General features: G+C 36.4%; 1 protein-coding gene across 3 annotated transcripts in view; it reads left to right on the top strand.

Moving 5' to 3' along the window:
* MED13 (mediator complex subunit 13) overlaps positions 1–24,976 on the top strand; it is a 104,716-nt gene that overhangs the window by 56,453 nt on the left and 23,287 nt on the right. For all 3 annotated transcript variants that reach the window (XR_004384302.1, XM_032871882.1, XM_032871883.1), the window contains exons 10-16: positions 5,374–5,587; positions 7,217–7,298; positions 8,954–9,075; positions 10,726–10,816; positions 10,949–11,163; positions 13,245–13,441; positions 14,175–15,088. Coding sequence is in view for 2 of the 3 variants with exons in the window: in XM_032871882.1 (XP_032727773.1) it covers positions 5,374–5,587; positions 7,217–7,298; positions 8,954–9,075; positions 10,726–10,816; positions 10,949–11,163; positions 13,245–13,441; positions 14,175–15,088 (1,835 nt within the window). In the remaining variant the exon portion in view is untranslated. The remainder of the gene's footprint in view (positions 1–5,373; positions 5,588–7,216; positions 7,299–8,953; positions 9,076–10,725; positions 10,817–10,948; positions 11,164–13,244; positions 13,442–14,174; positions 15,089–24,976) is intronic.

The following is a 24,976-nucleotide window of genomic DNA, read 5'->3' as shown; positions in this document are numbered from 1 at the left end:
TATAAGCTTATGTATTAATGTATTATCCTTGAGATGATAGGGGCACTGGTGGAAGCTTTTTTGAGGTAACAGGTTTTGGACAGGTTTTGGAAGATAGGATTTTAGAAATACTAACCAAGTAGCATTATTGAAAGACTGTTTAGATGAAGAGAGATGTATGAAAGGACATCAGTTTGGACATCTTGAATAGCTCAGATACAAGGTAATTGAGGGCCAAAGGAAAATTAGAACGAGATCATAAGAGATGTATGGATTTTGTGGATGTAGAGTAGGCTGAAGAACTTTACATCCAATCGTTGAATAGTAAAGTAGGGGAGTAATAGAAGTGTTAATGACCAGCATATTTATTTTATGAGGGAAAGAGGAAAAACAGATCTGAATGCTGCTTTCCTACTTTTTTACTTTGGACTAAATCTTAAGCTTAATTTTTATAATTTTTTTTAAAGCGAAAGAAGCTGTTAATCTCTTGTTATCTTGAAGGAGAGGGATTGGGAAATTTTTATGTCTCTGTTAGGCCTTTGTGTAGAATATGACTTTTAACTATGTGCTTGTAATACATATACATTGTAAATTTGTGAATTCAGTTTTAGGAGCCTGCTTAAAGATTCAGTCAGGCGGTTGTCAAGTGTTTCAAGCTTAGGAGAAAACTTACATTAACCCAGTTGGAGTAATACAGAGGCATAGAGGGGCAAGAATGTATCAGTAGAAATTTAAAAAGAAACTTTTTAAATAAAAATTGACTTTGACAGGTGTGTGTCTTTTTAGAAAGTGATGAAGGAGGAACTTGGATGTTTGTTTTATTTATGTTAAGTGAAAACTCGATTTCCATTTGGTGTAAGTTAAGTTTTCCATTGATTGCTGTTAAAAGGTGGCATTGTGCTTCCATAATAGGTGAATAAACAAAAGAAAGCAATACTGTTGGTTTTTCTCATTAATTTTAGGTGCTGTTGGCTGCCTAGCTAGGACAGAGTAATAGGATTCATCATTTTTAAACACCTTCCCAGTGTGCAGCAGTTGATGCCAGATTTTTTAGCAACTACTTCAAAGCAAAATTCCTTTTTAAATGTCTTAGTATTTGTTCAAGGAGAAAGGTTGGGGTGGCACATAGCATATCCTACATACATGATATACACATCTGTGGCTATCCTCTTTTTGCTTCTAGTTATTTTTAGTTTCTCTATTAATGATAGCATCTATTTTAGAATAGTGGCTTTTAAGACCTTGTAAGTTTTGAAGATAGAGTTTCTGCAAAGAAACATGACAGTTTTTAATATCATTTTTCAAGGGCTTAGCTTAATACTTAATTCTAGTATTATTTGTGATTGCTTAAAATGGTCTTCTGTTCTGAATCAGAGGGAAACATTTCTAAACCCCGAGCAAGGAAGAACTATGCTTGAGCATATTTGTATCATGTTTTGTTTGGTAGTAAGGCCACATACATCAGGGTATTTTAACCATAGCATTCATCAATAGAACTAGATCCTACTTTGTATTAGTGATATATCCAGTTTTTATTGTATATATTAAATGGTTTTTAGAGTGTGTTATTTGACCTTTAAAAGTTAGTTTTAGTTATTTTGTTTCATAGAAGTCTGTGATGAAATAAACTTTTGATTTACTGTATTCTAAATCTTTTAAGTAAATCTTATTTGATAATACAATAAAGCTTTACTTTTGACAGCAAGCTTGACTCAGTTTAAGGATTGATTCTGAAGATTGGAGATGATATTAGAAAAGGTACAATTAAAGAAAATAGGGGATTTTTTATATTTATTGAATTCATTTATTCCTTAACATCTCCTTCTGTAGTTTATCTCCTTTTATAAATGTCAGTCTTAATATTGTCATATCTTGTCTGGAAAGAATTTTATTGAATAAAGGCTTAAAAGCATGTGCTACTCTGAGGTATGTTAAATTCTACAATTGTATTTCAGGAAGGGCATGTGGGTGGCTCAGTTGAGTGTCCTAACTCTTGATTTTGGCTCAGGTCATGATCTCTCAGGTGGTGAGATCAAGCCCCTTGTCAGGCTCCATGGTCAGTGGGGAGTCTGCTGGAGATTCTGTTCATCTCCCTCTGCCCCTCCCGCTGCTCATGTGCACAGGCATTCTCTCTTTCTCTCTCTCTAATAAATCTTACATAATTATTTTTAGGATGGGATGTTACTATTGTCATAGTAAAAGAAAAGAGATACAATTAATGAATAATATAAAAGTAATTTCAATTTGCTTTGGGCTTTGCAAAGCTTCCTGTTCATGGCTGTACCTAATCCTCTTCCAGCTGGTCTGTATTTAGCTTTGTATTTGATTGAAACTATCTCTGTAGTTAACCATTTGGCTATATGTCACTTTCTTTTAGAAAAGGAGAGGTGTTACTTCTGTTTCACAAAAGTATGTGTATACTATATAATTGGATAGTGTTGAAGTGACTGAGTTTTTAATTTGGCATCTTTTAAAAATCACAATTTTTTCTACTCTTAATTATTTTTAAATACAGAAGGATGTGTAATGTAAATAATTTATATTTTAATATTTGTTATAACTTGATACTCTTGATACTATTAACTACATTTAAATTCTTTGCATATCCTAATGTCTGTGATAACCGTTCAATAAAATAACAAGTTGTCTTTAGGCACTGCATTTGCATTTACTCATTTTTATTCTTCATAGAGCCCTATGCAGCAGGATTGGTCCTTTTCATGTTACTGCACACTAATTTAACTACCTATGTAAACAGTGTGGCAGTTTTTCTGCTTCTGCTAGAGGACAACTTAATATGAAAAGCAGAGTTGTGTTATGCAGCCCTTCACAGAGTAGTGTTGTCTTTCAGGTTGGTGGTGGAGAGGGGAAGGGGTAGTGGGATTTTACACTTTTACCCTATGAATAGTTAATTTGAATATGTGTACTTAAAATCTGTCTAGCCCAACTTTACTGTATATTATCTTAGCAAACCATTTTTTTTCTGCATAGTTTGCACATCAAAGAGAACATACCCTTCATTTCCTATCTTATAACGTTAAATGTAAGTTTTAAGTAAGAAAATATATGTCAAAGTGGATGGAAAAACTATTTTCACAGTATTTATGTTAAAATTAATAGTTCAAAAAATAGTTATTTAGGGTCTAACATGGTAAGGTATAAAGCTACTCTTAAGAAATAAATGTTCATTTATAGAACAGTGTTATTCTAAAAATTGGCTTTTTTTTTTTTAAGATTTTATTTATTTTAGATGGAGACAGAGTAGGAGCAGAGGTGGGGCAAAGGGAGAGGGCGAAGCAGGCTCCCCAACAAGCAGGGAGACCAACACACAGGATCATGACCTGAGCTGAAGGCAGACACTTAACAGACTGAGACACCCAGGCACTCTGTCCTTACAATTAATTGTAAAACATATCCCTGTTGACTAGATAGCCCCATGTTCTCATGGAAGAAAGTCTTTGTAGACTTGGGATTTTAGTTTTGGGGATAAATGGGCATATTAGGAATAAAAATGGCATGTATGATATTTGATAGCAGGTTCAGAAAATACCAGTTACCTTTTTTATGGCTTCTGTTTCAACCTTAGTTTATAGAGTATAGAGTGCTTCTAGTGCTGGGCATTGGTGAATAGATTTAAAAATATATCCCTCTCATTCCAGGATTTTCTGAACTAGCATATGTTTTCGTCATTCCCAGATCTTAGATCTCTTAAGATTTTTTTGTGTTAAATTGTTGGACAGATAAAGTGGTAGCCATACCACTTTCTGATGAATAAAGATGGCTTGTTTCAAAGTACAGGATTTAGGATTATTAGTGCAACCCCAACATCTCTATCCTATATGGCTTTTAGATTTGACATATTCATTTAGGAAATACTTACTGAGTTACTTTAACATGCCATGTGCTGTTCTAGGCATATGGGATATTTCAGTGAACAAAGACAAGATCCTCATCATTTAGGGACTTATATTCTACTGAGAGTGACAATCAGCTATGAACATAAGCAAGTTCAGAAGTATGTTAAAAGATAACTGCTAAGGAAAAATAGAGCAGGGCAAGGGGGTTCAGTGTTGAGGTAGTTGAGCATTTTGCCATTTTAAATAAGGACTCATACATAGGGTGACATTTAAACAGAAACTTTTAGGAAGTGAGGGAGATGGCCATGCTGATATTTCGAGAAAGGATGCTCCAAACAAAGGGAACACTCAGCAGTGTATCAGGCCTGTTTGAGGAATATCAAGAAAGTTCTTGGAAGCAGAGTGAGAGAGGAAGGAGTAGAATAACAGAAGGTGAAGTTGGGAGAGGAAAAGAGAAAGATCATGGAAAACTGTGGTAGGATATTATAAGGACTTTAGTTTTTATTCAGAATAAAATAGTCCTGCAGGATTTTGACCATGGTCTGACTAGAGGTTTAGCTGCTGCTTTCTGGCAGCATAGGAAACTCAGCTTTACAGACAACAGAGAACATGAATTTGGGAGTCAAAAAGTGTCTTACACAAACCAAAATCAAATCATTTAGTATTCACACTCACCAAGCACCCCCATCTTCAGAGATGGAAAAGTTCTGATGCTTTCCAGAATTCTGGTGTGCAAATCAGCTTGTGGCTTCTTTTCTCTTAACCTTAGATTTTAGCTTTCTCTGATCTGTAAGTTTCTACTAGTTTGTCTTTCCAACTTCACTGTTGTTTCCTCTCTTGTTCTGTTGTTCTTTGTCATTTTATTGGATATTTATTGGAGAATATAAAGAAACATAACGTTTATTACTCACCATGTGAAACCATAAGGCTGATAATATAAAAATAAATTTTTCAGCGTGATCAGAAAAAATCTTTAAAGTACTTGTGCTGAAACTTGCTATTATAAAACCTCTTGTCTGAATTAATAATAGTTACAACGTTATTTGTGGAAGACACAGACTAGGTCTTTAAAATATTTTGTAACTATCCATTCATGCAGTGGGAAGATGATAATCACTTTCATTGTATAAATGTATAAATTGTATAAACTTGTCTCACCATATAGTCCACATTTTGGGAGTTCCTATCTTGGAGCATTTGCAATTTAAGAGTCCCTTTCAGTTAATGGATTTGGACACGGTAATGCGTTTGAGGATTTGGGAAAAAAGTGGATTACCAAAAGAGTATATTTTGGTGAAAGAACATAGCAAGAAGAGGCTTAGATTTTAGCTTCAGTTCTTTATTGCTAAATTTGAAGGTTTAATAAATCATATAACCTTTCTGTGCTCCGGTTTCTTCATTTATATAATGAAGGATTGCAGGTTAGATGATCTCTAAATAATCCTGAAAACTTTATGATTCTTAAGGCATATTGTAATTTTTTTAATGATTTTATGGAAAATAAATACTAATTTTCTAATTTTGTTTTTTTATGCAGGTTAATGGTGCAATGTAAGAAACCTTTAAAAGTTTCTGATGAATTAGTACAGCAATATCAAATTAAAAATCAGTATCTTTCAGCAATAGCATCTGATGCAGAGCAAGAATCTAAAATCGATCCATATGCATTTGTTGAAGGAGATGAGGAATTCCTTTTTCCTGATAAGAAAGAAAGACAAAATAGTGAGAGAGAAGCTGTAAAAAAACACAAGGTGAGTAAAAGAAATCAAAGTACACCAAAGGGTCACTGATGATTTGTAACACTGCATATAGTACCACACTTCTCATTATTGTCTTTTAAAATAGAACAGATTAAAAAAAATAGAACAGATTTATCATTGTAACTTAGGAAAACTTTTTTTTTTTTTTTTTAAAGAGAGCAAGAAAGACCAGGGTGAGGGGAGGGCAGAGAGAGAGAGAGAGAAAATCTTTTTTTTTTTTTTTTTAAGATTTTATTTATTTATTAGAGAGACAGTAGGAATAGGGAGGGAGGGGCAGAGGGAGAGGAAGATGCAAACTCCCTGCTGAGCAGGGAAGCCTGACACAGGGCTTAGTCCCAGGATCCTGAGATCATGACCTGAGCTGATGTCAGACGCTTAACCAACTGAGCCACCTAGGTGCCCTGAAAGAGAATGTTAAGCGGGCTCCATGCCCAGTGAAGAGCCCAACATGGGGCTCAAGCTCATGACCCTGAGATCATAACCTGAGCCGAAATCAAGAGTCAGATGCTTAACTGACTGAGCACCCATGTGCCCCAGGAAGATACTTTTTTTTTAATAGGTGCATCAGGCACATTATACAAAATTTAAGAGCTTGGGGCACCTGGGTGGCTCAGTGGGTTAAAGCCTCTGCCTTCGGCTCAGGTCATGATCTCAGGGTCCTGGGATCAAGCCCCGCATCGGGCTCTCTGCTCAGCGGGGAGCCTGCTTCCTCCTCTCTCTCTCTGCCTGCCTCTCTGCCTACTTGTGATCTCTCTCTCTGTCAAATAAATAAATAAAATCTTTAAAAAAAAATTTAAGAGCTTGTGTGGACTTTATAGCTGGTCTCTCATAATGAAAAGATTCTTATTGTTTAAGAGTTTTTGGATTAGAGAAAGTACGTTAACTTATGCGATACTGAAATCAGGGCATTTAAGTAGATAAACTATTTTGATACTGAATTAAAATACGCTATAGGTAAATTGCCAGTTTCAAAAATACAATAAAATACACAATGCCTAGTTTATAAAATACATGATATTTTTTAATGTGAGTTAAGAACTTATAGTGTCCCTTAAAGTAATGTATTTTGTGTAGGATATAGAAATATTTATTAAAATTTAAAAAAATCAAATATTAGAGGATCTATTAAGCACAAGATCATGCTGTTAAGAATTTTGCCTTAAAAACGAAATGTAGACATTAAAAGCTATAAAATTGTGAAAAGGATCCAATAATAAGTGTAATACAAAGAATTCATTTCCCAAAGTTTTTAGCCTTAACTATGTGGCTGGTACTTGAAAATTTGTCCTTTTGTAAATATGAGAACAGTAGTAGCTGGGAAGGCTGTAGGTGCTGTAGAAAGAATGTGGACTTTGGAAATTGAGAGATTTATGTTGGAATCCCAGCTCCATTATTTATTTATCGGATATATTTATTTATCAGATATATTTCCTGGGTTATCTTTAACGCTACTTTTTGCCTGTAAGTTGAGCATAGTACTTACTTATCATATAGGTTAGTTGTGGGAATTAGTATGTCTGTAGAACACCTGGCAGGATGCTTGACATGACACGTAGTTACTCAATACTTGGAAGATTTTGTTATTTTAAATTATATATTTTAATCTAATATGTAATACAGGGAGAAGATGGGCCATCTAGTGTAACAGTTTTATCACATGAGGAAGATGCTATGTCATTATTTAGTCCCACTATCAAGCAAGGTAAAACTTCTGTTTCCTAATAAAAATATTGCATTGCAGGATTATTACTACAAACTAATTTGGTATTATTAGACTTCTCTTATTCCTTTTTGTGTAATTCATAGGTTTTATAGAGAGGTACCTATCTTAAAATGATGGCTTTATTGTTTATTTTGCACTGGGAGAAGCAAGTTGAGGTGGTAAAAATCCTTTGTTTTCCATTGTTGGAAGTTTGCTTTCTCACAAATAAAAATAGTTCTCATATTTAAAATGAGATTTAAGAGATCATCACCTAAGGTCCCTCTCAGATCTGAAAATTTACAAATTAGGCTTGACTGTAATTTTGTTGTCCTTTTCTCTCAAATTAGGAGAACTGTTGCTGAAATTATTAATTTAACAAATAATTTTCAAGCAGGTGTTACATGTAGGCACAGTTCTTGACACTTTGAAAGTATCTGACTAGTTTTGTTGTGCTTGGAATAGGCATACGACAGCACGTTCTTTTACAAGTTCTATTTAATTTTGATGAAGGCAAAAGAAGTTGTCCTTCGGTAGGTTTTTTTTAGGGACAAAGTTCTGTTTTAATATTTGAAATAGAGAGTGTCAGGCTCTCAGAATAAGGAAAAAATGGTCTTTAATGAAGTAAATTCAGTTGATAATTTTGAGTAGCTTGATAGGTTAACAGTTTGGGTTCTTTGAGCTATTTACCTACCGTAGGATGTAGAGAATATGTAATTGCTATCTTGTACTTTCTCACAATATGGACCACATACTGCATTTGGGATCATCTTTTGAGGTGGAGATTGCAAATCTTGGTTTTTAATAAGTACCCTAGATGATTTTTTTAATGTCAAATTTCAGAATTACTGTTCTAGTGAATTTTTAGAACTGACATGCAGAGGCACTTGGAAAGTGGCTTTTATGTTTCTGAAAATGAGGGCTATTTCAAGTCATTTGATACTCCAAGGATGCTTCAGAAGGTTATATATCAAACTACAAATTTGTTTTTTGTGTGTGGGAATGTAAGAGGAGTTTAACTTCCATTGGTATTTGTACTTTTTTCTTAAGTAATCATATATTTTTCCCCCTGCATCTGGGGGGGAAAAAAGGGGAAAAGGGAAATAAAATTCTAGAACTAAAAGGAAGCTTAACCAAAAGATAATATCTATTGAGTACTTAAGTGCCTAGCACTGGATAAAGTGTTTTAGCTATATCCTTTCATGTTTAGTTCTTGCCATTACTAAGGTACAGAGGTTAAGTAACTTGCTCAGGGTCATTCTATTAGTGTGAGTTGGGAATTCAAATTAATAATAGTCCATCTTAAGAGCCAGAGCACTTAGTCATCATACTATGCTTGTTTTAAATTTCAGGAAGATAGAAAAATAAGAATGTGTGTGTGTCTACTATAGTTCTAAGACTATATCTTTCTATTTGATATATAAAATTGGAGTACTTAGCCGTGTTATGGATTACGTAGCGTTTGGTGAGCTTCCTGGAGAAGTTAGTACTGTTGTTTGCAACTTTATTTCTATAAACAAATTTCTTAGATTTAAGCCAATCACAGTTTTTTATTGTATAATACTCTTACAAGTTTAAAGTTAGATGTCTAGTTTAAATTAATAGAATAATATTTGGTCAGTTGTAGAATTTTTTGTTTTTCTGATTGACATATATAGATGCTCCACGCCCTACTAGTCATGCCCGTCCTCCATCAACCAGTTTGATTTATGACTCAGACCTGGCTGTCTCTTACACTGACCTTGATAATCTCTTCAATTCTGATGAAGATGAACTAACAGTGAGTATTCTGTTAATGGTTAAGGTTATATTTTCTTTTCCTTGATCTTATATAGACTTACTTTTCAGAAGTGATGTGTGATTTGAATAGTATGTTTTGCCCTGAAAAATAAGAAATATTTTGAAATTAAATTTTATTAATTGGTTTCTTTTTTTAAACTTATATTTGAGCAATCTTGCCATAGTGTCACATACAAACTGTAAAGGTTTTTTCTTAATTTTTTTATATTTGAAGGACATGTGTGATTAAGCTTAATTTCTACCATATATTCTTTTTCTGCAGTCTTTAGGAAGCAGAATTATTTTCCTGTTCTTTGATCTCTCATTTGAGAAATGACCCTAGAATTGACTCATGCATAAAATAATAACATTATAATTATGTGCCTTGTCAATTTATTAAGGAATACTGCTCCTTTGAATATGTTTGACATTCTAGCCATTATTATAAGACAGCTATATACTATAATAATGAAAGAGGTAGAGAAAGAAATATTTAACTTTGAACATCCATTTGCAGAGGAAGATGATTATAAAAGAAAGCTTAAAATGAGATTTGCTAGAATGTCAAGTCTTTAGCAAATTAATGAACGGAGTGCTGCATTATTATAAAAAGAATTCCATTTTCATCTGCATAAAGGTAGCTTAGAAACTTCTATAGTACTTTTGGTCATTCTTGTTCTATATAATATGTACTTTTAATCCTCTCGATGATACACACATACACACTACAAATGTATATTTATGTATATATGTATATACACATATATGCACATTTGGTGTCTTCATTTAAGTGACCTAAGGTAGATATAGCTATACATAAACTTAAGTTCTATATCCCTGAATACTTGTGTAGTTTTATGCTTTCTCTCTGTTACCATTCATGTATCAGCTGTGGCTCTTGTGAGGTAAAAAGGTTGTAATTAGAACTCTGTATATTTATGACAAAGTGGCTAACAAAAGGCTTGGAACCAAGTTGTCAGGTCTGAAAACATTGGTGACAGATTGGAGATGGTAAAACGACTTGTTCGATGTATTAAAACTAATTTTTAGTTAGGTATCCTGTTACTTATCATATGAGATCTTTCTGAAGTTTGTGCTTTGTTTTATATGTTGTAACATTTTTGTAAGGGTAAGGAGATTATTAAACAGAGATAAAAGTGTAAATTAGATTTCAGAGGTGTGATTTATATAGGAAACTTCATTGTGTTTTATTTAAGGGGACAAATGCTTTATGGGTATCTTTTACTAAGAAGTAGTTCGGCTATTACAGATCCTTACTGCACAGTTCCTTTTCTTTCATTCTTTTTTATTTTTTAATTTTTTTTATTTTAATAGGCTTTAAGTGGTAGGTTATTTTTGCTTCTCTGTGTTCTGAAAGTATTGGTCCTGTGTTTTGGAGGAACTTTTCCCTCTGTTAATTTGTAGGATTATCAAATAAACAGAGAAATTAATCTGGATTCATTGATTCCCTAAAAAGTGTTCTACATCTTTTTGAATTGTTTCTAATAACTAATATTTGGCTCTGGCACAACCGGAATAATACATTTGACGAATAGGGTTGACTTTCAAGTTATATCTTAATGATTACCATCTTGAATCACATTGGTCTTAAAATTTTAGATAAATAATGTGTTTTTGTTTTTGTTAATAGCCTGGATCTAAAAAGTCAGCAAATGGAACAGATGATAAATCAAGCAGTAAGGAATCAAAGACAGGAAATCTGGACCCACTATCTTGCATAAGTAAGCTTCCCAAATCTGCTCCAGATAAGTTTGCAAATTTTTAATCTGAATAAAATTCCCCACCCCTTTCTTTTAAACACAGATTTACTTCTCTTTAGTCTTACGTTAAAGTGTGTGTTTTATTAAATATAGGCACTGCAGATCTTCATAAAATGTATCCTACACCACCATCGTTGGAACAACATATTATGGGATTTTCCCCAATGAATATGAGTAATAAAGAATATGGTAGTATGGATATAACACCTGGAGGAACTATTCTAGAAGGAAATAGTTCTAGTATAGGAACACAGTTCAAAATTGAGGTTGATGAAGGATTCTGTAGCCCAAAACCTTCTGAAATTAAAGTAAGTATTTTATTTTTCTAGAAAAATAATTGACTTCCTATATATATTTTGTGTATGGGGAGGGGAGAGGGGAGGCTGGGGAGGAGCAGAAGGAGAGGGAGAGAGGTTCTTAAACAGGCTCCACGCCCAGTGTGGAGGCTGAAGTGGGGCTCTGTCTCGCAACCCTGAGAGAGTGACTTGAGCTGAAGTCAAAAGTCAGACACCCAACCAACTGAGCCACCCAGGTGCCCCTCCAGGATTTTCTTACAGACTCAGTATATTGCTATATTAAAAAATCTGTTCATGGTGAATCCTATATTGTGGTTGACAGATTTGAAGACTAAATAGTGGTTATACTATTAAGAATGCATTTAAGAACACTTAGGCTGGGGCGCCTGGGTGGCTCAGTGGGTTATAAGCCTCTGCCTTTGGCTCAGGTCATGATCCCAGGGTCCTGGGATCGAGCCCCGCATCGGGCTCTCTGCTCAGCAGGGAACCTGCTTCCTCCTCTCTCTCTGCCTGTCTCTCTGCCTACTTGAGATCTCTGTCTGTCAAATGAATAAATAAAATAAAAAAAAAAAAAGAACACTTAGGCTGCTTCCATAATTTGGCTATTGTAAATAATGGTGCTATAAACATAGTGGTGCATGAATCCCTTTGAATTAGTGTTTTTGTAATTTTTTAAAAAGATTTTATTTATTTATTTGACAGAGCACAAGCAGGGGTAGTAGCAGGCAGAGCAAGGTGAAAAATCAGACTCCCTGCTGAGCAGGGGACCCAACTTGGGGCTTGATCCTAGGAATGTGGGCTGAACTGAAGGCAGCTACCTAACCAACTGAGCCCCTCAGGTGCCCCACATACCTTTTGAGTAGATATCCAGCAGTGTGATTATTGAATTATAGGGTAGTTCTATTTTTAACTTATTTAGGAACCTTCATTGTTTTCCACAATGACTTCACCAGTTTGCATTGCTACCAGCGGTGCAAGAGAGTTCCTTTATCTCCATCAACACCTATTGTTTCTTGTGTGTGTGTGTGTTTTTAAACATTTGATTTATTTGACAGCGTTAAGTAGGGGGAGCAGCAGGCAGAGGGCAAGGGAGAAGTAGGCTCCCCACTGAGCAGGGAGCCCAACATGGGGCTTGATCCCAGGATCCTGAGATCATGACCTGAGCTGAAGGCAGATGCCCAACTGACTGAGCCACCCAGGCTCTCCACTTGTGTTTTTTATTTTAACCATTCTTACAAGTGTGAGATGATTTTACTCTAGTTTGTTTGTTTGCTTAGTTTCTTTTTAAGGTAAACTCTATGCCAGACACAGGGCTCAAACTTAAAATCCTGAGATCAAGAGTTGCATGCTCTACCACCTTAGCCAGGCAGGCACCCCTCTCATTGTAGTTTTGATTTGCATAACCCTGATGATGAGTGATGTTGAGCAGATGAATGGATAAAGGGGTATGTGTATACACATACACACACACACATGAATATTATTCAGCCATAAAAAAGAATGAAATCTTGCCATTTTTAATGACATGGATGGAGCTAGGGAGTGTAATGCTAAGCAAAATAAGTCAGACAGGAAAAGACAAATACCATACGCTTTTATTTATATGTGGAATTTAAGAAACAAAGGGGAAATGAGAAAAGTAAAAAAAAAAAAAGACAAACCAAGAAACACTTGACGATAAAGAATAATCCAGTGGTTACCAGAGGGGAAGTTGGTAGGGGGATGGATGTAATAGCTGATGGGGATTAGGAGTGCCCTTGTGATGAGCACTGGGTGATGTATGGTATTGTTCAATCACTAGTGTACACTTGAACTAATACAGCACTGTTAATTAACTGGAATTAGAATGAATGCATTTAAGAACAAAATTATATTGGGTACCTGGCTGGCTCTGTCAGTGGAGCATATGACTCTTGGTCTCAGGGTTGTGAGTTGAAGACCTACTTTGGTCATGGAGCCTACTTTAAAAAAAAAAAAGAATTTTATTTGTATTTTATTATTTTGTTTAAAGAGAGGGGGTAAAAGGGCTGGAGTTAGTTTGCATTTTTCCCCTGGAAGGTAAGTTGCTGAAAGTCATGGTCTTTGTATTATAGGATTTTTCTTATGTCTATAAGCCTGAAAATTGTCAAGTTCTGGTGGGATGTTCCATGTTTGCACCTCTAAAAAGTCTACCAAGCCAATGTTTGCCTGCTATCAAATTGCCCGAAGAATGTATTTACCGTCAGAGTTGGACTGTGGGAAAATTAGAATTGCTTCCTTCAGGGCCTGCGGTGCCATTCATCAAAGAAGGGTATGATTTTGATTTATGTTACTGGTATAGTGTAGGTGTGCTTACCTAGCTTTAATTTTTTTCATAGAAGTACCTGCTTTGCTAGTACTTAGAAAAAAGATACTGGTTTTTGAAAATTCTAAAGATTGTTTTTTGATCAATAAATTATAATGGTGTTAGTTGCATGTGGGTAAACTGTTGGAAAACTTAAGACCATTATGCTTTGATTATTTGTCTTCATTTGGAGGGGTTGTCTTCAGAAGTACCTTTTATTTTGTTCTAAAATACTAAATCCCATTTGTTTATTTGCCATATCACACACTTTTAATATTTCAGTATTTCTGGAATTGGGATGGGTTATACTCGGTGGCCTCTTAAAATTGCCTTTGTCCCTTATTGTATGTAAACATCTCAGGATTTTTTAAAAAATAGTAACATCTTAGGATCAATGAAATTTGATTATTTGTAGTATAAGAAATATAGATAGTAAATGTGGATGTCTAGGTGTGGATAAATGTAAATATATTTTATTTGCAATTTTGGAACTAGTTGGTTAGTCCACAGTCTATAACAGTCACTAGAGTAGATATAACCAGAAATATGTTTTAGTTATACTTGTAGTTTTTGCACTAATCGTGTTTTCATAATTTTCAGTGTTTAGTGAAAAATACTGGGACATTTTTAGTTCTGTTTCGTATTGTTAATATGTTCCTTTATATATGTGTTTAATTTTCTTTTACCCCGGTGACACTAGTGATGGAAGTACTATTGATCAAGAATATGGTCCTGCTTATACACCTCAGACTCATACTTCTTTTGGGATGCCTCCTAGCAGTGCACCTCCTAGTAACAGTGGAGCAGGAATTCTTCCTTCTCCGTCTACGCCTAGGTTTCCGACTCCAAGGACTCCAAGGACTCCAAGGACTCCTCGGGCTGGTGGGCCTGCTAGTGCTCAAGGTTCAGTCAAATATGAAAATTCAGACTTGTATTCACCAGCTTCTACCCCATCCACATGCAGACCCCTTAATTCTGTTGAACCTGCAACTGTTCCCTCCATCCCTGAAGCACACAGTCTTTATGTAAACCTCATTCTTTCAGAATCAGTTATGAATTTGTTCAAAGACTGTAACTTTGATAGTTGTTGTATCTGTGTCTGCAACATGAATATCAAGGGTGCCGATGTTGGAGTTTACATTCCAGATCCAATGCAGGAAGCACAGTATAGGTGTACCTGCGGCTTCAGTGCTGTCATGAACAGAAAATTTGGAAACAATTCAGGATTATTTCTTGAAGATGAACTAGATATCATAGGACGCAACACAGAATGTGGCAAAGAAGCAGAAAAACGTTTTGAAGCTCTCAGGGCTACTTCTGCTGAACATGTTAATGGAGGACTAAAGGAATCTGAAAAATTCCCTGATGAGTTGATATTATTGCTACAAGATCAGTGCACTAATTTATTTTCACCCTTTGGAGCAGCAGACCAAGATCCTTTTCCCAGGATTGGTGTAATTAGTAACTGGGTACGTGTTGAAGAGCGGGACTGTTGCAATGACTGCTACCTTGCATTGGAACATGGGCGTCAGTTCATGGATAACATGTCAGGAGGAAAAGTTGATGAAGCACTTGTGAAAAGTTCATGCTTACACCCCTGGTCCAAAAGAAATGGTAAGCGTCCTAATGGAATAATTTCTCTGTTTATCTTCCTTTAGTTGTAAGACTGCTTTTCTTTCTTAGGAAAAAGTGTTAAAGGCAGTTTTCCGTGTAGCTAATAGAGACATTGAAATTTGGACTTAAAATTCCTCTAAGAATGACATTTTTAGAGGAAGAATTCCCTAGCAGTTTAGTTTGATTTCACCAATAAAAGTATGGTTATAGTAAATCTGTAATTAGCGTACTTACGTAGGAGTATAAAAGGCACTTTGCAGATGTTAATTAGCAGAAAATTGCTAGTTGTCTGCTTTATTCAACATTCTTTCACTCATTAAATATTTACTGAGCACCTGATATGTGTGCCACACAGTGTTCCTTTATAAAGTACAGCATTAAATGAAGCAAACATACTTCCTGCCCTTTTTGAGCCTGTAATTTATGAGAGAAGACATAAAAAAAAAAGTAATTATATAATGGTAGATAGTAACAATTGCTTTGAAGAAAAAGGTGAAAGAAGTGGAAAAAAGAGTATACTATTTTAGATGTATGGTTAGAGAAGATATTACGGAGGCACTTGAGCAAAAACTGCAGAAAGTGGGAAGATGGAGCTATGTGGCTAACCAAGGGAAGAGTGTTTCAGACAGTGCAAAGACCCTGAGGGAGTAGTGTGGTTAATGTGTTAAGAAGACACTGTTGCTGGAATGAACGGAGTGATGGGAAATTGGTCAGACATGATACCTGAGAGCTGGCCAAACACCAAATGTAGGGATGTTAAGGACCATGCAAGACTTTTATTGTTTATTCTAAGAGTGATGGGAAGCGATCAGTTTTGAACGAAGTTTTGAAGCACTGGTTTTGAGCAAAGAAATAATACGGTCTTTTTATGTTAATTTTTTAAAAGATCACTCTGGCTGTTGGGTTGTGGATGGTGAAGGTAAGAACAGAAGCAGATAGAATAGTTAGGAGGCAATTGCAGTAGTCCAGATGAAAGATGATGGTAATTTAGAGAAGATTGGAAGCAGTAGAGATATGAGTAGTGGGTTCTAGGTATTTTTGGGAAATAGAACCTACAGGATTCATACAAGAAAAGATGAGGCATCACAAGTAGCTTGAGCTTGAATTGATGGTCCCATTATAAAAGAGGGAAACTTTGGGGAAGGAGGTTAAGTACACAATTAGAGATAACAGTTTTAAATTCAGAAGAGTGGTTGGGGTTGTAGAATAAAATTTTCTTGTGTAAGTTATCAGTATTAAAATCTATGGAGCTGTATCAAACAACCAAGAGAGTGACTAGAGAGAAGTCTAAGGATGGAACTGACGTTTAGAGGTAGAGAAGAAAGGGAGGATCCAGGATAGGAAAACAAGGAGGTGGGAGGAAAACCAAGAGAGTATGGTGCCCTGGAAGTCACGTATAGGAGTTGTTTGAAGGAGAGAATGGTCTCAATGCCAAATAATGTTACACAAATACAATGTCAGATACTTGTATAGAGTTCTGAAGATCTAATGTGTTAATCCATATTAAATGCTTAGTGCAGTGCTTAGAACATAGTACTGAACTAATACAAGCTGCTGTTATTACTAAAATAATCAATTAGATATTTTTCTTTCAGCCACAACCAACCAAACACTTTCTAAAAGATGTCTCAATATACCACTAACTTTTTAAACTTTTGGTTATTATACAGAAAATTAGCCTCCTTCCAGATGTGGTTTTGGGTAGAGATCTTTTCTAAGGTGATATGTTCCATATGATAACTTTTCGTTGGTCTGTGTGTCATTCGCTAATTCGGTAATTTTTTTTGACACATATGAAGAACAATGTGCTTGGTATTCTAGGCGATATGAAGATACCTGACCCTTAAATTGCTTATGCAGTACTCAGAGAACCGAAACTATAGTGCAGGGTTGAAAGAAGTAAAAACACCCTAAATACCCATTGATGGGAGAATGGATAAATGATTTTGATAGTACAGATAGAATGTTGCATAGTTCTAGACATAAAACTATATAGAACAAACAGGTGAATCTTAATATTGAGAGGAAGGAGAGTGGAAACAAGTCCTAGAAGATTATATATGGCAAGTTACCTTTTTGTAAAGTTTTAAAACAAGCAAATATTTTTTAGATGCACATAAAATTCAGGGCAGTGCTTAATTTTTAAAAGCTGAAGGAGGGTTAGGATAGGGAGAAGCACTAATAAGATTGTTGTGGTGGTGTTCTAGTTCTTGGGCTGTGAGATCATAGTTGTTCATAATATTATTATTAAAGAAAATTTGTGATGTGGGAGGGCAGTACATGGACCAATGGTTAATATTTTGTTCATGACATAGTTTGATGATTCATGGAACTCCTTATACTCAAAGACCAAGTAAAAAAGAAAACGGTATAAGTAAATGCCATAGATGTTTAAAAAAAAGGGCAGAATTGTTTTCAGCCATAGGTAGTTGCTAAGAACATGTGCTGTGGAGACAGACGGCTTGAGTTTGAAATATGGCTTTATCACTATATATTATGACATTGGGCAAGTTACTTAAAAGCTCTCTGTGCCTCAATTTTCTTAAATTGTGTCAGTAATAATATTTACCCCAGAGAGTGTTGAAACGATCAGTGTTCAGTGCAATAGAGAGAGTGGTTGGCACAAAGTAAGAACTCAAATATTAGCAAGTTGGTAATAGTAAGAGCAGAAGCAGTTGTATTAGTGGTACTCTTTTTCTATTACTTGTTTTTAAGAACCAACTCATCTTGAAAGTTTTCATCACAAGAAAAATAGTATGTAACTATGTACGGTGATGGATGTTGACTGGACTTAGTGTGGTCATCATTTTGCAATATATACAAATACTGAGTCATTGTGCACCTGAAACTAATGTTATGCTGGTTTTACCTTGATAAAAAATGAAACAACTTATGCTAGTTGTACCTCAAAAAAAAGGACCAACTTCTCTGCCAAATAGAAGACATTGAGCCTCAGCATTTTCTGTGTAACAGTAAACACTGATGTAAATAGGAAACGTTACAGCCATAAGGATAAATTTCATCCTAACAACTTGTATTAAAATAATTCAAAACAGGGTGCCTGGGTGGGCTCAGTTGGTTAAGCAACTGCCTTTGGCTCAGGTCACGATCCCGGAGTCCTGGGATCAAGTCCCACATCTGGCTCGCTGCTCAGCGGTAGCCTGCTTCGCCATGCTCCTGTCCTCTCTCACTATCTCTGTCTTGCTCTCTCCAATAAATAAATTAAATCTTAAAAAAAAAAAAAATTCAAGGGGTGCCTGGGTGGCTCAGTGGGTTAAAGCATCTGCCTTTGGCTCAGGTCATGATCTCAGGGTCCTGGGATTGAGCCCTGCGTCGGGCTCTCTGCTCAGTGGGGAGCCTGCTTCCTCCTCCCTCTCTCTGCCTACTCCTGATCTCTCTGTCAAATAAATAAATGAAATCTTAAAAAAAAGAAAAAGATTTTATTTATTTATTTATTTGAGAGAGAATGAGAGTGAGAGAGAGCATGAGAGGGGAAAGGGTCAGCAGGGAGAAGCAGACTCCCCTCTGAACAGGCAGCCCAGTGCGGAACTCAATCCTAGGACTCCAGTCCAGGATCATGACCTGAGCCCAAGGCAGTTGCTTAACCAACTGAGCCACCCAGGTACCCAGTTTGGCAGTTTCTTAAAAGGAGACAACAATGAAGTTTGCCACATTGATTCTTTCATGAACAATTTCTCTGTAGTATGAGGTGCTGTTTGATAGCATTTTACCCACAGTGGAACTTCTTTCAAAATTGGAGTCAATTCTTTCAAATTCTCCTTCTGCTCTATCAACTAAATTTGTAGATATTTTGAATCCTTTGTTGTCATTTCAGCAATTCACAGTGTCATCACTGGAAGTAGATTTCATCTCAGGAATAAGAAGGAACTTATCATCCATTAAAGTTTTATCATGAGATTGAAGCAATTCAGTCACCTCTATTTCTAATTCTAGTTCTTTCACTATTTCTACCACATTTCCACTGAAATCTTGAATCCCTCAAAATCATCCTTGAGGGTTACAGTCAGCTCCTTCCAAATTTGTGTTACTATTGATATTTTGACCTCTTCCCATGAATCACAAAGGTTCCTAAATGGCATCTAGACTAGTGAATCACTCCCAGAAGCTTTTCAATTTACTTTGCCCAAATCCATCAAAGGAATCACTATCTATGGCAGCTACAGCTTTATGAAATGGTATTTCTTAAATCGTAAGACTTGAAAGTTGAAATTGCTCCTTGATCCATGGGATGCAGAATGGGTTACAGGTGTGAAAACAACATTAATGTCATTGTACATCACCATCAGAGCTCTGGGATGACCAATGAGCGGTCATGTTTTGAGGAGATTGGTCATGTTTTGAGGAGATTGGTCACATTTAGGGTGGTATGGCCATTGAGCAGTCATAAATATTTTTTTTAAATTTCAATTTCCCTTTATTAAATTAACCTTATTTCACATATTAACTAATGATTTTGCTTAGTAGAGAGATATTTTAATATATAACTTTTAATATATTCTTTTTATTTTTATTTTTATTTATTTATTTTTATAAACATATATTTTTATCCCCAGGGGTACAGGTCTGTGAATCGCCAGGTTTACACACTTCACAGCACTCACCATAGCACATACCCTCCCCAGTGTCCATAGCCCCTTCTCCCAACCCCCTCCCCCCAGCAACCCTCAGTTTGTTTTGTGAGATTAAGAGTCACTTTTGCTTTGTCTCCCTCCCAATCCCATCTTGTTTCATTTATTCTTCTCCTACCCCCTTAACCCCCCATGTCGCATCTCCACTTCCTCATATCAGGGAGATCATATGATAGTTGTCTTTCTCTGATTGATGTATTTCGCTAAGCATGATACCCTCTAGTTCCATCCACGTCGTCGCAAATGGCAAGATTTCATTTCTTTTGATGGCTGCATAGTATTCCATTGTGTATATATACCACATCTTCTTTATCCATTCATCTGTTGATGGACATCTAGGTTCTTTCCATAGTTTGGCTATTGTGGACATTGCTGCTATAAACCTTCGGGTGCACGTGCCCCTTCGGATCACTACGTTTGTATCTTTAGGGTAAATACCCAGTAGTGCAATTGCTGGGTCATAGGGTAGTTCTATTTTCAACATTTTGAGGAACCTCCATGCTGTTTTTCAGAGTGGTTGCACCAGCTTGCATTCCTACCAACAGTGTAGGAGGGTTCCCCTTTCTCCGCATCCTCGCCAGCATCTGAGCAGTCATATTTTGAAAGGAATCTTTTTCTGAGCAGTAAATCTCAGCAGTGGACTTAACATATTCAGTAAATCATGTTGTAAACAGATGTGCTGTCATCTAGGCTTTGCTGTTCCAGTTATAGAGCAGGGGCAGAGTAGATTTAGCATAATTCTTAAGGGCCTTAGGATTTTCAAAATGGTAAGTGAGCATTGGCTTCAACATAATGTCGCCAGGTGCATTAGTCCCTAACAAGAGAGATAACATGTCCTTTGAAGCTTTGGAGCTATGCATCAACTTCTCTTTAGCTGTGAAAACCCCTGGATGATATCTTCTTCCAATAGAATGTTGTTTCATTTCCATTGAAAAGTCTCTTAGTTAGTGTAGCTATCTTCATTAATGATCTTAGCTTAATCTTCTGGATAACTTGCTGCAGCTTCTACATCAGCACTTATTGCTTCACTTTGCACTTTGATGTTACAGAGATGTCTTCTTTGCCTAAACATCATGAACCAGCCTCTGCTAGCTTCAGATTTTTCTTCTGCAGTTTCCTTACTTGTCTCAGCCCTCACAGAATTGAAAAAAGATCTTGCTTTGGATTAGGTTTTGCCTTAAGGAAATGTTCCGTTCTGTCCAGACCATTAAAACTTTCTCCATATCAGCAGACAGGCTGTTTCACTTTTCTTACCATTCATGTGTTCACTGGAGTTGCACTTCTAATTTTCTTTGAGAACCTATCCTTTGCATTCACAACTTGACTATTTGGTATAAGGGGCCTAGCTTTCAGCCTGTGTGGGCTTTTAACATACCTTCCTCACTAAGCTTAATTACTTTTAGCTTTTGATGTAAAGTACAATTCTTTATTCGCTTGAACACTTAGAGACCCCAGCAAGGTTTTTATTTGGCCTAATTTCAATATTGTTGTGTCTCGGGGAATAAAGAGGCCCAAGGAGAGGGAGAGAGACATGAGGAATAGCCAGTTATGGAGCAGTCAGAACACACACAGAACAACACTTATTAAGTATGCCATCTTATATGAACATGGTTCTTGGTGTCCCCCAGAATTTACAATAGTGACATCAAAGATCACTAATGGTCACAGATCACCATAACAAATATAATAATAATGAGGAACTTTGAAATACTGAATTACCAAAGTGTGACACAGCGATATTAGAAAAATGTTACTAATGGACCTGCTTATTGCAGGGTTGCCACAAACTATCAGTCTGTTAAAAAAAACAAACAGTATTAAGCAAGGTATGCCTGTATTCACAGAGTTGTGTAGTCATCACCACAGTCAATTTTAGAGCGTTTTCATCACCATGAAAAGAAACACCATGCCTCTTAGAGGTCACTCCCTATTCCCTCCAAACCCCCCGTCTCGGTGCCAGTCAACTACATTCTTTCCATACAGATTTTTTTTTTTTAACATTTCACATTAATAGAATCATACACCATATGGTCTTTTATGATTGGCTTCTTTTAGTTAGCATTCTCAAAGTTCATCCATGTAGCATGCATTAGTACTTAATAGGCAAATAATAAATCTATTGTATTGGGTATACCACACTTTATTCATTCATCTGTTGATGGACATTTCAGTTGTTTCTGCATTTTGGCTCTTATGAATAATGCTGGTGTGCATTCGTGTACAATTTTTCATGTGAACATATATTTTCTTTACTCGTGGGTGGACTTGGTGGGCTATAGAACTCTGATTTACCTTTTGAGGAATTGCCATACTGTTTTCTAAAGCAGCTGTACCATTTTATATTCCCACCAGCCATGTGTGAGGGTTCTGCTTTCTCCACATCTTCATTAACACTTGTCCTTTGTCTTTTTGATTATAGTCATCATAGTGAGTATGAAGTGTCCTCTCATTGTGGTTGATTTGCATTTCCCTAATGGCTTTTCATGTGCTTATTGTCCATTTGTATATCTTTGGAGAAATGTCTTTTCAGAACCTTTGTCCCATTTTGTAATTAGACTTTTTTGTTTTCATCATTGAGTTGTAGGTATGATTTGCAAATATTTTCTCCTATTCTCTGGGTTGTCTTTTCTTTTTTTGATGGTATCCTTTTTTTTTTTTTTTTTTTTTTTAAGATTTTAGTTATTTGTCAGAGAGAGAGAGTACACACAAGCAGGCAGAGAGGCAGGCAGAGAGAGAGGAGGAAGCAGGCTCCCTGCCGAGCAAGGAGCCCGATGCGGGACTCGATCCCAGGACCCCAGGATCATGACCTGAGCCGAAGGCAGCCACCCAGGCGTCCCTGATGGTATCCTTTGAAGCAGAAAAGTTTTTAATTTTAATCAAGTTCAACACTCTTGTTGCTTGTGCTTTTGGTGTCATATCTTAAAAGGCTTTTCCTGGGGCTCCTGGGTGGCTCAGTGGGTTAAGGCCTCTGCCTTTGGCTCAGGTCATGGTCTCAGGGTCCTGGGATTGAGCCCCACGCCAGGCTCTCTGTTTGGCGGGGGGCCTGCTTCCTCTTCTCTCTCTGCCTCTCTGCCTGCTTGTGATCTGTCTGTCAAAAAATAAATAAACAAATAAATAATAAAAAGGCTTTTCCTAACCTTAAGGAAGTCATGAATATTTACTCCTGTGTTTTTTCTAGGAGTTTTATAGTTACAGCACTATTTAGGTGTATAATCCATTCTGAATTAACTTTTGTATTAGGTGTGAGAAAGGAGTCCAGCTTTATTCTTCTGCATGTGGATATCCAGCTGTCTTAGAACCATTTGTTAAAAAAATTATCTTTCCTCATTAAATTGTCTTGACACCCTGTAAAAAATTAATTGACTATAAATGTGAGATTTCTGGATGTTCAGTTCTGTTCTACTGATCTATGTGTCTATGCTTCGTGATGATGATTTTAAAAATATTTACAACCAGGGCACCTGGATGGCTCAGTGGGGAGCCTGCTTCCTCCTCTCTCTCTCTCTGCCTGCCTCTCCACCTACTTGAGATCTCTGTCAAATAAATAAATAATATCTTTAAAAAAAATATTTACAACCTTTTAATCATTGCTTTCCACCCAGTTTTCAGCTTCATAGAGAAATGGCACCTGTTGCTGTATACAGTTATAATTCTTTTCCATGTCAGTCTCCCCCACAAGATAGTAAGATCCTTCAAGATACGAATAAGAATTTATTTACGTAATATTCCCCAAAGCTAGAACAATTTCTAGCCCATGGGAGGTCTTCAATAAATATATTTTCTAAAAATGAAAAAATATTTAAGACTCTTTCTGAGTTAAAATACAAATTGCTGAGCTAAACCCATGCCAGAATTTCTCATGGTAGCTCTGCATAAATGTCCTTAAAAAGTTCCCATGTGATTATGATAAATAACCTTACCCAACAGCAACTTTTTCTGGACTTCGCTTTATGTGAATATTCAGATATGAATACACATAATTGTATTTTTTTTTAAAGATTTTCTTTATTTACTTGACAGAGATCACAAATAGACAGAGAGGCAGGCAGAGAGAGAGAGAGGAGGAAGCAGGCTACCCACTGAGCAGAGAACCCGATACGGGGCTTGATCCCAGGACTCGGATTATGACTTGAGCTGAAGGCAGAGGTTTTAACCCACTGAGCCACCCAGGCACCCCCCACATAATTGTATTTTATACTTTTTGTGTAAAATATCTTCTACAGATAGTTTTATAACTTGCTTTGATTTACCAGTCCATTTCAGATAGCTCTGTTGTTAACTTAGTGACTACATACTCTATTATGTATGAGGTAGGTTATTTTTTTGTTTAAGGGGGGGGAGGGGCAAAGGGAGAGGGGTAGAATTTTTTTAAAGATTTTATTTACTTTTTGAGAGAGAGAGAGAGAAGGGGCAGAGGGAGAAGGAAAAGCAGACTCCCCACTGAGCAGGGAGCCCACTGTGGGGCTCCATCCCAGGGCTACAAGATCATGACCTAAGCTGAAGGCAGACACTTAACCAGCTGAGCCACCCAAGTGCCTGGGAAAGAGGGAATCTTAAGCAGGCTCCACCCCCCCCCCAGTGCAGAACCCAGTGTGGGGCTTGATCTCAGAGCCCTGAGATCATGACCTTCATTGAAATCAAGAGTAGGGTCTCAAACCAACTGAGCCATGCAGGTGACCAACCCTGTAGTAGGTTATTTAAATGTAATAGTGATTAAGCAGTATAGCTAAAATTAAATTATTTAAAATTCTGTATACTATTTAGATCTAGGGAATGAAAGGCAGAAATAATAAATTAGGCAGTAATAATAATGAATTAAAGTTGAGTGATTTAGGGCCATCTGGGTGGCACAGTCAGTTAAGTGTCCGCCTTTGGCTCAGGTCATGATCCCAAGGTCCTGGGATTGGTCCGCCTTTGGCTCAGGTCATGATCCCAAGGTCCTGGGATTGAGCCCCTTGGTCAGATTCCCTTCTCAGCAGGGGAGTCTGCTTCTCCCTCTCCATCTCCCTCTCCTGGTGTGTTCTCTCTCTCTTTCTCTCTCTCTTTTGCTCAGTCTCTCAAATTAATAAGTAAAATCTTCTTTTTTAAAAATTGAATGATTTAAGGTACAAGTGCTCAAACATGTTTAATGGTACAACTGAACGTATTGGGAGCACGGATTAATTATATCAGTAACATATAGTGATTTTTTTTCTTTTTTAAAGCCATTTGACATTTAGGAGTAGCATCTTTCATACCC

Source organism: Lontra canadensis, unplaced genomic scaffold (genome assembly GCF_010015895.1).
Source record: "Lontra canadensis isolate GAN:19392208 unplaced genomic scaffold, GSC_riverotter_1.0 scaffold43, whole genome shotgun sequence".
Classification (NCBI taxonomy): Eukaryota; Metazoa; Chordata; class Mammalia; order Carnivora; family Mustelidae; genus Lontra; species Lontra canadensis.
The sequence above is the reverse complement of the archived record's forward strand: the minus strand, read 5'-3'. Positions and strand labels throughout refer to the sequence as shown.